The sequence below is a fragment of the Sciurus carolinensis genome, chromosome 1 (assembly GCF_902686445.1).
Source record: "Sciurus carolinensis chromosome 1, mSciCar1.2, whole genome shotgun sequence".
NCBI classification, from domain to species: domain Eukaryota; kingdom Metazoa; phylum Chordata; class Mammalia; order Rodentia; family Sciuridae; genus Sciurus; species Sciurus carolinensis.
Window position 1 is genome coordinate 183,090,230 of NC_062213.1, and position 14,350 is coordinate 183,104,579.

General features: G+C 47.3%; 1 protein-coding gene across 2 annotated transcripts; it reads left to right on the forward strand.

Moving 5' to 3' along the window:
* The first annotated feature begins 9,123 nt into the window (after nt 1-9,123).
* On the forward strand, nt 9,124-13,939 carry C1H1orf216 (chromosome 1 C1orf216 homolog). Of its 2 annotated transcripts, XM_047561405.1 has the most exons (3): nt 9,124-9,407; nt 10,014-10,139; nt 11,542-13,939. In XM_047561405.1, exons 2-3 carry the CDS (start codon nt 10,133-10,135, stop codon nt 12,234-12,236), a joined length of 702 nt encoding a protein of 233 aa, XP_047417361.1. In that variant the 5' UTR covers nt 9,124-9,407; nt 10,014-10,132; the 3' UTR covers nt 12,237-13,939. The 2 variants fall into 2 exon arrangements, with proteins under 2 accessions (XP_047417361.1, XP_047417371.1); XM_047561415.1 differs by lacking the exon at nt 10,014-10,139.
* The last annotated feature ends 411 nt before the right edge of the window (nt 13,940-14,350 follow it).

Consider the following 14,350-nt stretch of genomic DNA (forward strand, 5'->3'; position numbering starts at 1 on the left):
TTTGTCTTGTCTAATTTAACTTACGTTATTTATCAAAAAGACAGGTTATTTGGAAAACCAGATGGACCCAGGCAAAAATCATCTGGGTTTTCCAAACGTGAAAAATTAGGTTCTGGGAGCCCAGGAGGGGTGTGTGTGTGTGTGTGTGTGTGTGTGTGTGTGTGTGTGTGTGTGTTTGGGGAGGAGGCCAGGAATATTGAGCAAATGTCTCTAATCAGACCCAGAAATTGTTCCATGACATTCAAGCTTTTCCCCCTCATCCTCTTTTTTCCTTCAATTTGTTGTTGTTGTGGTTTTGGTTTGGGTACTGGGAATTGAATCCAGGGGTGCTTTACCATGAGCTACATTCCAAGTCCTTTTTATTTTTTATTTTGAGATGTGGTCTTGCTAAGTCCTGAGACTGGCCTTGAACTTGTGATCTCTGTGCCTCAACCACCTGAGTCACTAGGATCAAAGGTATCAAAGCCACTGCTCCTGGCTTTCCTTCAAGTTACGTTTGGAAACTAAACACACAAAAAAATAAAATCTCCATGTTGGCGACTGGGTGTGCTGAAAGTTTTAATTGCCCAAGGATGAGACCCTGTGAGGGCTGTAGTAGAACAAGCTAAGAGTTTTCTCTCCAGCCTCTCTTTCACAGAGCAGGCAGGCCTCCAGGAGGCACCGGGTACCAAGAGGTTTCCATCCTCTTGTTCCTTCAATGTTTCTAACCCAAAGCAATCGCAACAGGTATGGAAGTTAGAATTAGGAAAGAATTTACCCTTGTAAGTTTCTAGCGATCAGATGACTAGGGAACACTGAGGATTAAGGGTTGTATATCCATTGAAAATCCAGGGAAAGAACTAGCCCATCTTCCTTCTGGTTAACAGTGGCTTGCTCTGTAGCTACACCCAGGAATTTTGAAAGCCTGTGATTCTGTTATCTCCAGGCAGCAACGTTATTAGGAAGGAATTGAAGCAGGAAACCACGGAGGCACAGCTCTTGGCTGCAACAGGGTAAGTGTTCTGGCTGCAAACAGTGAGCCATCCCATTCATGCACACACATGTACAACAGAGCCAAGACTTTTTGTGGCCTGAAGAATCTTTGGCAGCAGTAATAGCACTTGTCCCATTGCAAATGTCATTTTTTAAAGTGTCATTGGACTGTGAAAGCCACTTAATAACTTGATCTCATCTGAATAATCTGAATTAATACTAGCTCCACAGTTGTGAGGATTAAATAGACATTTGTAAAGTGTCTGCCTCAAGGGCCTGGCACATAGTAAATCTCAATGAATGTTTGTTGAATGAATGGATCCATGAATCCGAGCATTAAGTCTTCCCTGACCATTTCTGAGGAACAGTATTTAACAATCTGAATAACTGAGACTTGTGTGCTATCCCACTAAGCCTAGAGCTTGGAGCCCGAGGCATGATCTGAACTTGCAGTTCATTTAACATGTTTTATGAGTATGGAGTGTGAGGTGAACCCTTACATGAAGGCCTTGTTGGCCCAGCTGCTGGAAACACTATGCAGATGGCCTTCCATTAGCCCCTTCAGGAATCACCTCAGCTGCAAAGCACCTTGCTCAAGGTCATGTCTCTTCCCAGAGCAGCTCACATCCAATGACGACAGGTTCATAAAAACCTGCCATCTCAGCTGACTTGGGGACAACTCTGAAGGGCCATTCTAACTTCAGAGCTCCTTGTAGGATAGGCTGAGATGGGCACAGGTCTATATCACAGCTCAGTTTTTTCCTGTCTACCCTTATTTCTTGCTCTTCCTTCCACAGATGTTGAGCCCAAGGGCATCTCTCTCTTTCTTTCTCTAGTACTAAGCATAGATCCCAAGGTGTTTTACCCCTGAACTATAGCCAAGTCCCTTTTTCATTTTTTTTAAATTTTGAGACAGTCTTGTTGAGTTACCCAAGCTGGTCTTGCTTGAACTTGAGAGCCTCCTGCCTTAGCTTCCTGAGTTGTTAGGATTGCAGGAATGTGCCCACCACAACCAGTCCAAGGGTATGTATGTATGTATATATTTATTGGTACTGGGGATTTAACCCAGGGGCACTTAACCACTAAGCCACATCCTCAACCCTTTGTAAAATTCTATTTAGAGACAGGATCTTGCCAAGTTGCTTAGGCTGGCTTGGAACTCATGATCCTCCTGCCCCAGCCTCCCAAGCTGCTGAGATTACAGGCGTTTGCCACCATGCCCAGCTCCAAGGCAACTTCTTAACAAATTCTACATGCTAAACTGACTCAGATTCAGCTTCTGGGAGAATCCAATTTGTGAGTGTGCTGGTTCTGGTGGCCAAGGATCTAGGACAGGAAAGGACAGATTCCTTTACAATGTGCATATTGGATGTGTTGATGGAGCCTACTTTTGCCCACCAGAGGGCAGCAACCTCCCAGCAACCTGCCCTCCTGAGACCCAGTCCCAGGAGTGGGTTTGAGGACTTCTCTCTGGACCCTCTCTTGTTTCCCACCACCAGTGTTAGACAGGATCACCTCCCTTACTTTGTCCACCCTTCTGTTTAGGGGAAGAACACTCCAAAACTGTCTATGCCTGTTTTGTCCTGGAACTTCACTACTGCCAGCTCTGAAGGTCAATCAGTCTTCTCACTGAGCCCCTCCCGGCTCCTCAGCTGGGCAAGTGCTTACTCCATTTCTTCCACCTCTCACATTTACCACCCACAAAAGATTTGTTTTCTGTGTGACAAGGTAATTACGAGCTTGGGACCAGGAGGCCTAGGGGCCAGTCTGAGGATGGTCACTTCCATCTGGCTCTCCCTGCTCTGCTAACATTATTGATTTTTAGTTTTATTTATTATTAAGATGTGTATGTGTATGTGTGTGTGAGTGATCTGGCCCTGGTGACATAAGATATGGAGGTGAGAGAGCAAAAGCAAATTTATTCTTGTCACAATTTAACTTCTTGAAACTATCCACCCAACCGGCAATTTTTTTTTTTTTTTTTTTTTTTTAATATACTGGGTTTTTTGTTATGGTTGTTTGGCAGTCAGGGGAGGGTACTAGGGCTCAAACCAGGGCCTCCTGCATACTAAGCAAGCACTGTACCACTGAACTACATCCCCAGACCTTTTTATTTTACCTTGTGACAGGGTCTCACTCAGTTGCCCCACTGACCTTGTACCAGGGATCCTCCTGCCTCTCGACCTTCTAAGTAGTTGGGATTATAGACATGTGCCACTGTACTCAGCCTGTTTTCTGTTTGTTTGTTTGTTCATTGTTTTGGGTTTTCTTTTTAAGACAAAGTAGTGGTAGGAATCTTGCTGTGTTGCCCAGGCTGGTTTCTAACTCCTGGGCTCAAGGATCCTCCTGCCTTGTGAGGCCTCCTGAGTAGCTGGAACTATAGATGTGCTATAAACCACACTGGCTGGAGCTTACCTATTTTCATTCTGTCCCCAAGTCCCCAAAGTATTTCCAAAGATTCTTCTGGGAATCAGAGCCAGATATGGCTACTAACAGAAGATTCTGTACCTGCTGTCCCCACTCCTCTTCCCAGTCCCCTTCCTGTCACCACATCTGGCTCCAATTCCCAGAAAACTCTTGGGGAATACTTCATTCAGTAAATCTTTATTGCATTACCAATATCTGTCAGTAATTTCTAGGCTAAACTCCCAACTTGCTGCTTCTTTCTCTGCCCTGCCCTCTTGGATCAGTCCTGAGATGGGCCATAGGCAGCTATGTGTCTATTAATTTTGTTTATTTATTTATTATTTGTTCCATATTTAATATATATATATATATATATATTTATTTATTTATTCCCCCCCCCCATCACTTTCTATGGGTTTGAGAAAAAACTGATCAGGAAGCTCTGGGGAGAGATTGAGATTGGGTGCAGTCAGTTCAGAGTGATGCCTGCCTGGTCTTTGGGCCTCCCATAATTGACTCTACTTCCTTCCAGGGAAGAGGAAGCGTAAGTTTTAGGCAATACATTACAAGTAGGAGGGGTGCTCTGAACTGCAGTGATTGCTGTGGGAATCAGCTGAGCTGGAGGGCGATTTGTGGGGCCACTGTTCCCCCAGCCTGTTTTCTCTGTGTGTGCCAAGAGAATGAATAAATCATTGTTCAGGGGCGGGATGCAGCTGCCCAGCTCCGCCCCTCGGCACATGCCCCGACTCCAGCTCCTCCATTGAGGGCTGCTGGAGCAGAGCGGTTTATACACCCAGCTCCCCAAATCCTATTGAAGCCTCACCCTCTGCACGAGCCACTGGCTCCAAGCCCATTCAGCTTGGCGCTTTGTGCTGGGGGTTAAGTGGTTACATGTGGGGGGCACCCAGAAAGGACCTGTCAGGCCCTGAAAGACTGTGCTGATGCTGTGCCCTCCTACTGATGAATGGAGTGGGTGGAGGAGAGGTGGGCGGCCAGAGGGTGGGGTAGGGGAGAGGGCAAGGGATTATGGAGCCCACAGGGGCAGCTGCTAGGAAGTGGGCAGAAGAGGCACCCCCTTCTCTCATTCCTCCTGCAGTTCAGCTTCTCCATCCAGCTCACTCTCTCTGTTGTGTGCTTCTGGGATGTTCAACAGCGTCAGGACCTTGAATTTGGCTTTTCTGGTCTCTTGGTGCAAGAGGGATGGGAGAGGCCATTTAATAAATTGGGTGTACTGCAGGAAAGAGTACACTACCTTTCTTCCAGCAGCTCCAAAACACCCTCTGTTCTTTGTCCCTTGATGGGTGGGAGGGAGGGTGGGAGGACAATTCATTTTCTAGTTTCATCTGGTACAGAGGGTTTCAAACTGCCCCACTGAGCTTTCAAAGCTTCTTCAGGGCTGGAGGTATAGCTCAGTGGAAGAGCTGTTGCCTAGCAGGTGTGAGACCCAGTGCAAAAAATAATAATAATAAAATAAAAAGGGAGAGAGAGTGAGAGAGCTTGATCGATTCTAAGGCTAAAAAATAGCTTTTAAAGCTTATTGGATGTACCTCACCCTCATTTCACAGCTTAGAAAATTGCCATGTTGAGAACAAGGGAATGGCCATGTTTTACCTATGGTGGTTACACAGTAATTTCCTGATGAGCTCTTTACCTTTAAGAGGCAGTGGAGAAATGGATAAAGAAAACAAGTAGGTCACCAGCTTCCTAGGCCTGCCACACAATGCACCCCCCCCTAATTCTGGGGAGGAATTTTCCTTCTAATCTGTTGTAAGAGCTCTAAAGTTCCTCCTGGGCTGTGCCTGGTATTGGGAGCCCAAGTAATAATGTTCATAACTATAAAGTTATTCAACAATTTTCAAGGTGTGTTATCCTTTCTTAGCTCAAAAAGGTTAAGATGATTTGATTTGCCTAAGTTCCCAAAGCCAGGCAGAGAAGTTAACAGGTGATGTAAACTCAGGAAGAGAGAAGACAGCAGGTGGCAATGTTGCCTGAACTCGGGGATTAGACCGTTCTGATGCGGAAGCTATGGGGACTTTCCCTGTTATTTCCCTGCTGCCCTCAGGATGCCTGAGTTTCATGGACTGGTGCTCAAGACCTTGCACAGCTGGGCCAACATTATTCTCAAACCTTATCTCCTTCCTTTCTCCCCTACCCCCAAGTTTTAGACTCAATGGCCTCCTCTGTTTTCTGAACACACTCTGAGTATGTGGCTTCCTGTGCTTTCTTCTTTCTCTTAGTAAACTTCTATTCATCCCTCAAGGTCTGGTTCAAATGTCACCTCTGTGAAACCTCTCCTTTCCCTCTTTTGTGCTCATTACTTTTGCCTCTTAGCTCTGGTGCAGGATCTATCATGCTGTACAGCCCACTCTCTTGTGTCTGTCTCTCTTCCTAAACAGGTAGTTCCCCAAGGCCAGGACCACTTCTGATTCTTCTTGGAATCCCCATCACAGCATCTGGCCCAAAGTAGACACTGTGTAACTGTGTAAATGTAAATGAATGGATAGGAAGAGGCAATCTGTGAGATTGTTAGCGCTTTAATCCTACCTACCCCTTCTTCCTGGGCCTATTGAAATTAAGAAATTATCTACCTGTGAGAAACTTCAAGACATGTCCTATTTCCTGGATCAGAATTTCCTCCCCTCTCTTCTTGTCCTTTTGCCTGACACCCAGACCCTGGGACCTGGATCTGGCTACTCCCTGCTAACCTCTCCTGGCTCTGACATTGGTCTTTTTGCAAATAATCTCACTCACTGCCCATTGCTGGATCTTCATGATAGCCTGGCCTGCAACAGAACCCTGTTCAGGCTGGTACTGGTCATCTGGTGATTTCTGTGTCCCTGTCAATTAAGTCCCTGACATTTATAGAGGGAGGTAGACATAGCCGTAGATACCCCTTCACTTGGCATGATTTGGTCCCCTGGTGTCCTGACTGGAGAAGCCTCTGATATATGAATAACAGGCATCCCTACACTTGTTTGTCTGTCTTCATGTAGACATAGACACCCCTGTCTTCCTGGGGCTTTTTATTCTCAGGTTCTGAGCGCTCTGAAAATTATACAGTAGCCAGGATTACAGTCTGAGCACTGACTGTGTTAATTAAAGAGTTTTGGAGTATCCACACAACATTGCACTTGAAAAAAAAAGAGTGACCACAGCCTGATACCCTTGGATTCACTTGATTTATCAGCATTATGTTATTTAACAGCAGCTAATTTATAGAACAATGATGACCCAGCTATGCCAGATTGGGGGTGCTGCCTTGCAGAGTACAATGTGTTTTAAATCAATTAGATGACATCTAAATATATATATATATATATATATATATATATATATATATATATATATGGTGTCTTTCTATGTTGCCCAGGCTGCCCCCTCACTCCTGGGCTCAAGCAAGCAATCTTTTTGCTTGAGCATCCTAAATAGCTGGGACTACCTGTATGTGCAACTGTGCCTCCGTTCAATCTGTAATTCTTTGTGTTTTGTAGCCAGAATATATGTGAAGAGTTAGACGTGGGTGAGGCACCTTATGTGATTGCACCTAAGTTCTCCAAGAGTTTGCTTCCTGTCTCTGAGATTCTAGGTTCTGCAAGTCAGGAGGCTTCAGAATCTAGGGAGGAATGTTTCTAACCAGGGAACACAGAGATGCTTCCATTACATTTCAGATTCCTTATAGCACTAGAGGAATAGAAGGGGGATCACAGTGAGCCTGAACTGACAGTGGCTATCAAGGGAAAATGGAGTAGGTACTATGTAATGAGGACTGAGAGGTGCATGAATGGAACCTAGCGTTACAGCTTTGTGCTGTTCTACTAACTGGGCTTCTTTTGATTGTCAATGAGAGAAATTACACTCAAGTTAGGTTGGAAAACAAAGAGCCTCTTGGGAAGGTATCAAAACTATAAATGGATTGGGACATTACCAGAACTTCTTTCATTTCTGCTGCCGTGTGTCAGCATCTCCTACAGACTGACTTCTTCCATATGATTGCTGCCGCCCTAGGGTCACATTTTCCCTGCTTCATCTCTCTTTCTGTTTCATTTCAGAAAGTCTCAGAAAAGATTTCTGACTGGCTCACCTGGAGTGGGGTTCCTATCCTTGGACTCATCAGGCTTTTGAGTCATGCGTGGTTAGAGCTGAAAGAGCAGAGTCTGAAGACAGACCAGTTAGACAACGTTAAGGTTCTCTGGTGTGGGGAGACTTGCATAACCCTAGACCACCAAAGCTCAGAACCTTAAGAGTGAGGATTTGGGTAAAGTCAAGGGACTTCAGTGGAAAGTAAAAGGGGAAGACTAGGTAGGCCTCAGAACCTGGTGTAGAAATGGGGTTAAGGACTGCCAACCTGTATTTTCCCAGCTGTGGGTGGAGGGGATTGTCCTAAGTTTAAGCTACTTTTACTTCCACCTTTTCTTTTTTATTTCAAATTTGCTTTTTATTAAGTACTGAGGGCGGGGGCCTACAACTGGTCTATATCCCTAGCTCTTTTCAATTGGTGGGTTTTTTTTTTTTTTTTCCAGTGCTGGGGATTGAACCCAGGGCCTTATGCTTGTGAGGCAAGCACTCTACCAAATGAGCTATATCCCCAACTCCTCTTTTCAGTTTTGAGACAGGGTCTCATTAAGTAGCTGAGGCTGACCTGGGACTTGTGATTCTCCTGCCTCAGCCTCCAGAGTTGCTGGATTATAGGTGTGTGACATTGCCCCTGGCTCCCGTTCTCTCCCAAAGTAGAAGTTGTTGTAATCATATATTTTTTCTCTTTTCCTTTTCTCTCTCCCTCTCTCTTTCTTCCTTTTTTAAATGTAAGATTTGGTGTATGTGTGGTGCTGGGGATGATTCTGGGTCTGGTGCGTGCTAGGCAATCACTGAGTTACACTCCAGCCCTTTTGGTGTGATTCAATGTGCTATTTAGTTTCTAGGTTGCAGAATGATGAGTTATAATCATGTTAGAACTGAAGGAAAATGCCTCATATCATTAGGGTCAGCAGTTTTATTTGATTGCAAACTGGGCCCCCAACCTCTACACGTTTCTCTCAAGGAGGAAGGGACTGAGGGAAAGCAAGCTTCAGTAAGTAGAACTGAGAAGGATCCATGGGAGTTGGGATCCCGGAATCTTTCTGATTCAGTTCCTCCTCCTCACCTGGACAAAGCTCAGGAGCCCACTGCTCAGGCGTCATGGAGAGGATTCTCTCCCCTGAGGAAGCTACCGGTTGGTGGTATTCATGGACCCTGAGCCTCACCGAATTGTCTGTTTTCTCTTAAAACGTAGCTTTCATTAAATGAATTTAATCAAATAAGCACGACATTGATGTATAATTCCAAGTTGTGACAAAATGCTATGAAGGAAAAAAACAAAAGTGTCCTGAATGGTGTAAAAGGGGGAATTCATATGAATTGTTGAGAAAAGATCTGAAATATGAGGACGCTCTTGAGAGGGGGAGAGAATTTTAGGCAGAAGATGGATGTGTGTAGAAGGCAAAGCCAAATGGCAAAAAGGAGCGTGAGACCCAACTAGAGGGGACGGTGAAAGGTGAAACTGGAGAGGCAGAAGGAGCGCGGATGGCGCAGAGCCCAGAAGCTGCAGTCTTAGGATTTCCCCTGCAATGGGGAAGGCATTGAAGGTTTTTAAAAAGGAAGGTGGTGCATGGTCAGGTTTTCAGCTCGGAAATGTCCGGGTGTCTGCAAGTGAAGCGGCAAACCGATCGGAGGGGCCTGGCGAGTGCAGTTGGGAGATGACATCCGACCTGGAAGGCCTGGGTCCAGCATCCGGAGGTGGGGGCGGCGGTTCCTGCGCGGAGAACCGAACTGACCCACGTGGGCCGGGCCGCCTCGCCCCGCCCCGCCGCGCAGACGCTGCCAGACTCCGCAGTACCCGCCCGAGGCTGGGCGCGCAGCGCGGCGACCCCCACATTCACCCGGGCGGCGTGGACGCCCGGGCCAAAGGACCCCCGGTCTGCCGTGACCCGTTCCCAGCGAGCTGGGTTGAGTGGAACCAGCGCCAGCCCCGCGGGAGAGGGCGCCTCTAGGCCGTGAGTCCGGGCCCAGCCGCGGGAGTGCAGGGTGGGAGTCGCGGCCTCCGCCCAACTGTCTCCTTGGCGGAGATTAGGGACGCACAGTCACTGCCCTCTGCCTCCTAGGGGTTGACTCCATCTCCTGCAAGGAGGCCACCAAGCCCCATTTCACAGCAAACTGCAGATCAGCTGGGGAAAATCTTGATCCTGGGGTGGTGGGGTTCTCATTTTACCATCTCTGACCACCCGTGTTCCCTAGCCCCACCCTACCCCATCCCAGCTTCCTTCGTGGCACCGCCCAAGTTTAAGGAAAAGGGAAGAATGGACGAGGGAAGATCTCCAGGCATCCTCCCACAAGCCAGTGGGATGGTGGTATGCTGGTTAAGAAGGGACTGCCCTTACACCTTTCCTGGGCAATGTCTACCCACTACTGCATGTGGGGAGGGCCCCTTCCACCTATAGAGATCCTTCTAGTGACTGTTCCACTTAATAGTACCCCCAACTTTGTGTATGTGTGTGGAGGGGGTACTGGGGATTGAACTCAAAGGTGCTCTACCACAAAGCTACATCCCTAGTCCTTTTGATTTTTTAAATTTTGAGACAGTATCTTCCTAAATTGCCCAGGCTGACTTCGGATTTGCGATCCTCCTGCCTCAGCCTTCCTAGTCGCTGGGATTACAGGCGCACACCACCACACCTGGCTCCCTCACCCTTAATGATCATCGATTCTTCTAATTCTAGCAATGTGTGGTCAGTAGAAACCTTTTGTCAATTTAACCCCCTCATTTGGTTATTAGGGAAGGAAGAGTGGTGTGTACGCCCTCTCTCCAGGGCCTTGGTGGAGCAAGATGGGAGCAGAGACAATATAGAAAACATGTACCCAGAACACTGGGAGGAAAGGGGCAATCTCAAAAGAGAGATTTATCAGTGGGAGAGGTAATAGGTGCTCCCCAGGGCAGAGGAGGAAACTAAAGCCAGCTCTTGCAGCCCTGGGTCCACTGCGGTAGCCCCTCTTTGTCTTGGCTCCTTCCTGAGTATTGAAATCCCACTGCAGCCCCCTCTCCCATTCACTGACTCAGAAGCATGTGCTGACACCTGCCAGGGCCAGGCTCTATGCTGACTCCTGGGAGTATGATGTAGGATACATGAAGAGTTCCAGGTTTAGTCAGGGAGCGAGATTATAAACTGCTGTTACAAGATTATTCAAATAAATAAACAATTCCAGTTCAATAGACAATTACTGACCATAAACCATGTGTGCTAGGGATTGGAAATAAGACAGGGCAGTTGGGAGATGACCTAGAGTAGTAGGAATCAGAGGAAGACGTAATTAACCATATTTGTATATATTGGGGCAGTGGGGAGAATATCAGAAAGGCTTCGGAGAGGTAGGGATACTAAAGCTGGGTTTTATTTATTTATTTATTTTGTTCCAATTAGTTATACATGACAGCAAAACCGGGGCTTTAAAGCACAAAAAGGAATTTGCTGGGAGGAAGAGAAGGAGCTTAGAGGGAACGGGTGAGGCAGGATATTGTCAACCAAAGAAATAGTGTGAGGAAACTAAGGGTGTTTTGAGATGTCTGGGCAGTCTGCGGGAGCAGAGTGGTAAGAGGCAAGTATGGAGGGGTCCTCAGGGGCCAGATCAAGCAGGGCCTGGTAGGCCATGTAGAGGTTCAACAGGAGTTTAGGGATGGCACTCAGGCTGTGAGTGCCCCCAAAATGAAATTTACACTTGTTTAACTGGAGGTAAATCAGTGAAAAACTATGGCAATAATCCAGGTAAGAAATGGTCTGAACCAAGTGGAAGTGAGGAGGAAGAATTGTCACAGTTTGGTGACCGGTGGGATGGGGCAAGGAAGGAGAATGAGTAGCCCAGGATGCTCCTAGTCTGCTGGTCAGAGTGACTGCATAGAAAGCAGAGCCATCTTGCTGAGGACTCTCTGGGGAGAAGTGTGTAGAATGAGAAGGAACTTGTTTCAGAGGACTGAGGAATAACCCTGTGTGTGTGGAAGACTGAGGACAGTGGAGAGAAGGAGAGGAAGAAAACCATGAAGGCAAGTGTAAGGGACTGAACCACAGCTAGGTTGCCAGGACTTCAGGCCACCCCACCCGACCTGCTATTGTTCATGCTTCTGCTTCCCCTTCACAGACCAGATGTTCGCCATCCAGCCAGGGCTAGCCGAAGGGGGCCAGTTCTTGGGGGGCCTGTCTCCTGGAGTATGTCGACCCAAGCTGCAGCCAGACAGCAACTCCAACTTCTTGGAGACTGCCAGGGATGCCAATGAGAATTGGCATGGGATGCCAAGCAAACTGGAACCCATCCTGACAAGGAGCGCCTCTGAGTTGCCCTCTGACAACCAGGCCTTCCAGGCATCTGGACTCCCTGAAGGGGGCATCCGTAGCCCCCCAGAAGGTGCAGAGATTCCTGGTGCTGAGGCTGAGAAGACAGGTGGTGCCAGCACTATCTGCTCTCCTCTGGAGGACAATGGCTATGCCAGCAGTTCCCTGAGCATTGACAGTCCTAGTAGCAGTCCTGAGCCTGCCTGTGGGACCCCTCGAGGCCCTGGCCCTCCAGATTCCCTTCTGCCCTCGGTAGCCCAGGCTGTGCAGCAGCTGCAGGCTCAGGAGCGCTACAAAGAGCAGGAGAAGGAGAAACATCATGTGCACTTGGTGATGTACCGTCGCCTGGCACTGCTCCAGTGGATCCGGGGCCTGCAGCACCAGTTGGTTGACCAGCAGGCACGTCTGCAGGAGAGCTTCGACACCATCCTAGACAACCGAAAGGAGCTTATCCGCTGTCTCCAGCAGAGGGCACCACCATCCAGATCCCAGGACCAGGGCTAAGGGTGTGCCTCCATAAGTGTGCAAGCATATAAGTGTATGTTTGTAGGCATGAATGTGGTTGTGCACAAATAAGTACATGATTATTTGTTGGCATGAATTCAGGTAAGCATGAGTGTATATGTGCTAACACACAGGCATTTGTGTGTAGGCACATGTGAATGAGCTTCAATGCACTGTGTGTGCACTTGTGTAATACAAGCTAACTTTATGAGTAAGAGTGATTGTGTATGTATAGCATGTATGTAACAGTCAGTAAATTTATATATGCATGTATGGACAGATACCCAGGAATATATATATGCATGAGGAAAGATGTACATGCAAATGATGTGTGTGCACATACATGGGTTTGCATGTAGGCTTATGGTGGGTGTATGTGAGGGAATCCTTGTTTGTTCAGGTCTATGTGTAGGGATGCATGTGTGAAGGTGCAGGTATGGGAAGTATCTGTTGGGAACATGCGTATTTGCAGACAGACTCATGAGCACGTGTGTTCAAATACATATTTAGTTGCACCTGTGGGGCATCTATCTACCCACATCCTGCTACCCACGGTCTACCCTGGCTTTTTTTCCTCCACTGAGTTCCACTGTTCCGTGGAGAGAATGGGCTATCTTACTGTCATTTACCTGAAGGTTGTGACTGATCCATTCTCCTGGGGCTTCCCAGGCCATGTTTCTTTTTCCTGTTCCTTCACTTAACCCTTGCTCTGCTAAGGCTGTTGTCCCTGATTTTGGCTTTGATTCTGGCCCACTGTGGCACTTTGACTGAAGTTTTGTTTGGGCAGTTGATGAAGAATGGATATCAGAGGGCCGTGGGGAATCACGGCAGGGGTGAGAGTGGGGACAGAGAATGAGATAAGGTACTGTCCCTCTTGAACTCTGACTTTGACCACAGAGGAAATGGGGGTGGGGGAATGACAGTGGCAGAACTCTGTGAAGAATAGGAGAATCAGAATTCTAAAATACCCATTCCCAAACAAACCATATTTCTCCCCTGGGAAAGGAGCTATTGAAAACCACATTATTTTAAGTGTCTGATGAAAAGGAGCGTGTACTTATAAACTTACAAGTAACAGGCAAGGTGTTCCAGGGCCATTAGAGAAAATCTCACTTCCCTCTCTGGGCCTGTACTTCACTGTGCCTCTCTGGGTTTAGCAACATTGGATGTCTAATTGTTTTGGTCCATTTCTCTGAAATCTGTCTGTTGGGAGGAACCAGAGCTTTCCAGGTGGACAGGGGACAATGTCAACCTCCAGAAGCTCTTAGAATGTCAGATCATACCCCTTTCTGTCACTGCATAACCCTTTAAACAGAGATTGACAGGTTCCATGGAGCGTCAGAGGCTCCATGAGTTGGAGAGCTGCTGAGTCTTCAGAACAAACAACTAAGGTAGCAGAGCTCTCTGCTTTGCTTCCGGGAGCCAAGAGAGAGCAACATCTTGGTGAGCAGTGGCACAAAGGGAACATCTAGCAGGCAAACAATACCATGGAAGTCGCTGCTGCTGTCTCTGTCCTCAGTCTCCCCATCTGCAAAACATGGAGACTTTTTCAGTCTGTCTCTAAAGAGTTCCATCTCTTATGGGTGGGTGAAAGATAAAGGGAGTAGGCATGAGGTATGGGCCCTGGGGACTTTCCTCTCTGTAGAGCTTGCATGTCGAATGTGCACTTGGCCTCTGGACCAATACAGGAACAATAAACTGAAGCAGAGAATTAAAAATTTCTTGAGTATGTGTTTCTGTTCCACCTGTTTCCTGGTCACCTTTTGAACAGGGTCCTTGGTTGGAAACCAAGGTGGGGAAGTTGGGGAGACACAAGAGGGAAAGAATTCAGACTCCTCTATCTAGCAACTTCAGTGGCCTCACAGTTGTGATGGAGGAGACTTGGCCTCTCCCCTGAAAGCTCCATAAGGGACTGTCCTTGTCCTTTGGACCTGAATGGATTGTGAGGGACCACATTCCATGTTCACACTCACATACTGAACTCTGCCTTGGAGTCACCACTGCTCTGAAGCGTACCCCGACTGTGAAATACTGAGTGAAGGTCCTTAGATGGTTCTAAGGAGTATGCAGTTACATTTTATTTTATTGGTGTTGGGAGTTGAACCTAGGGCCTT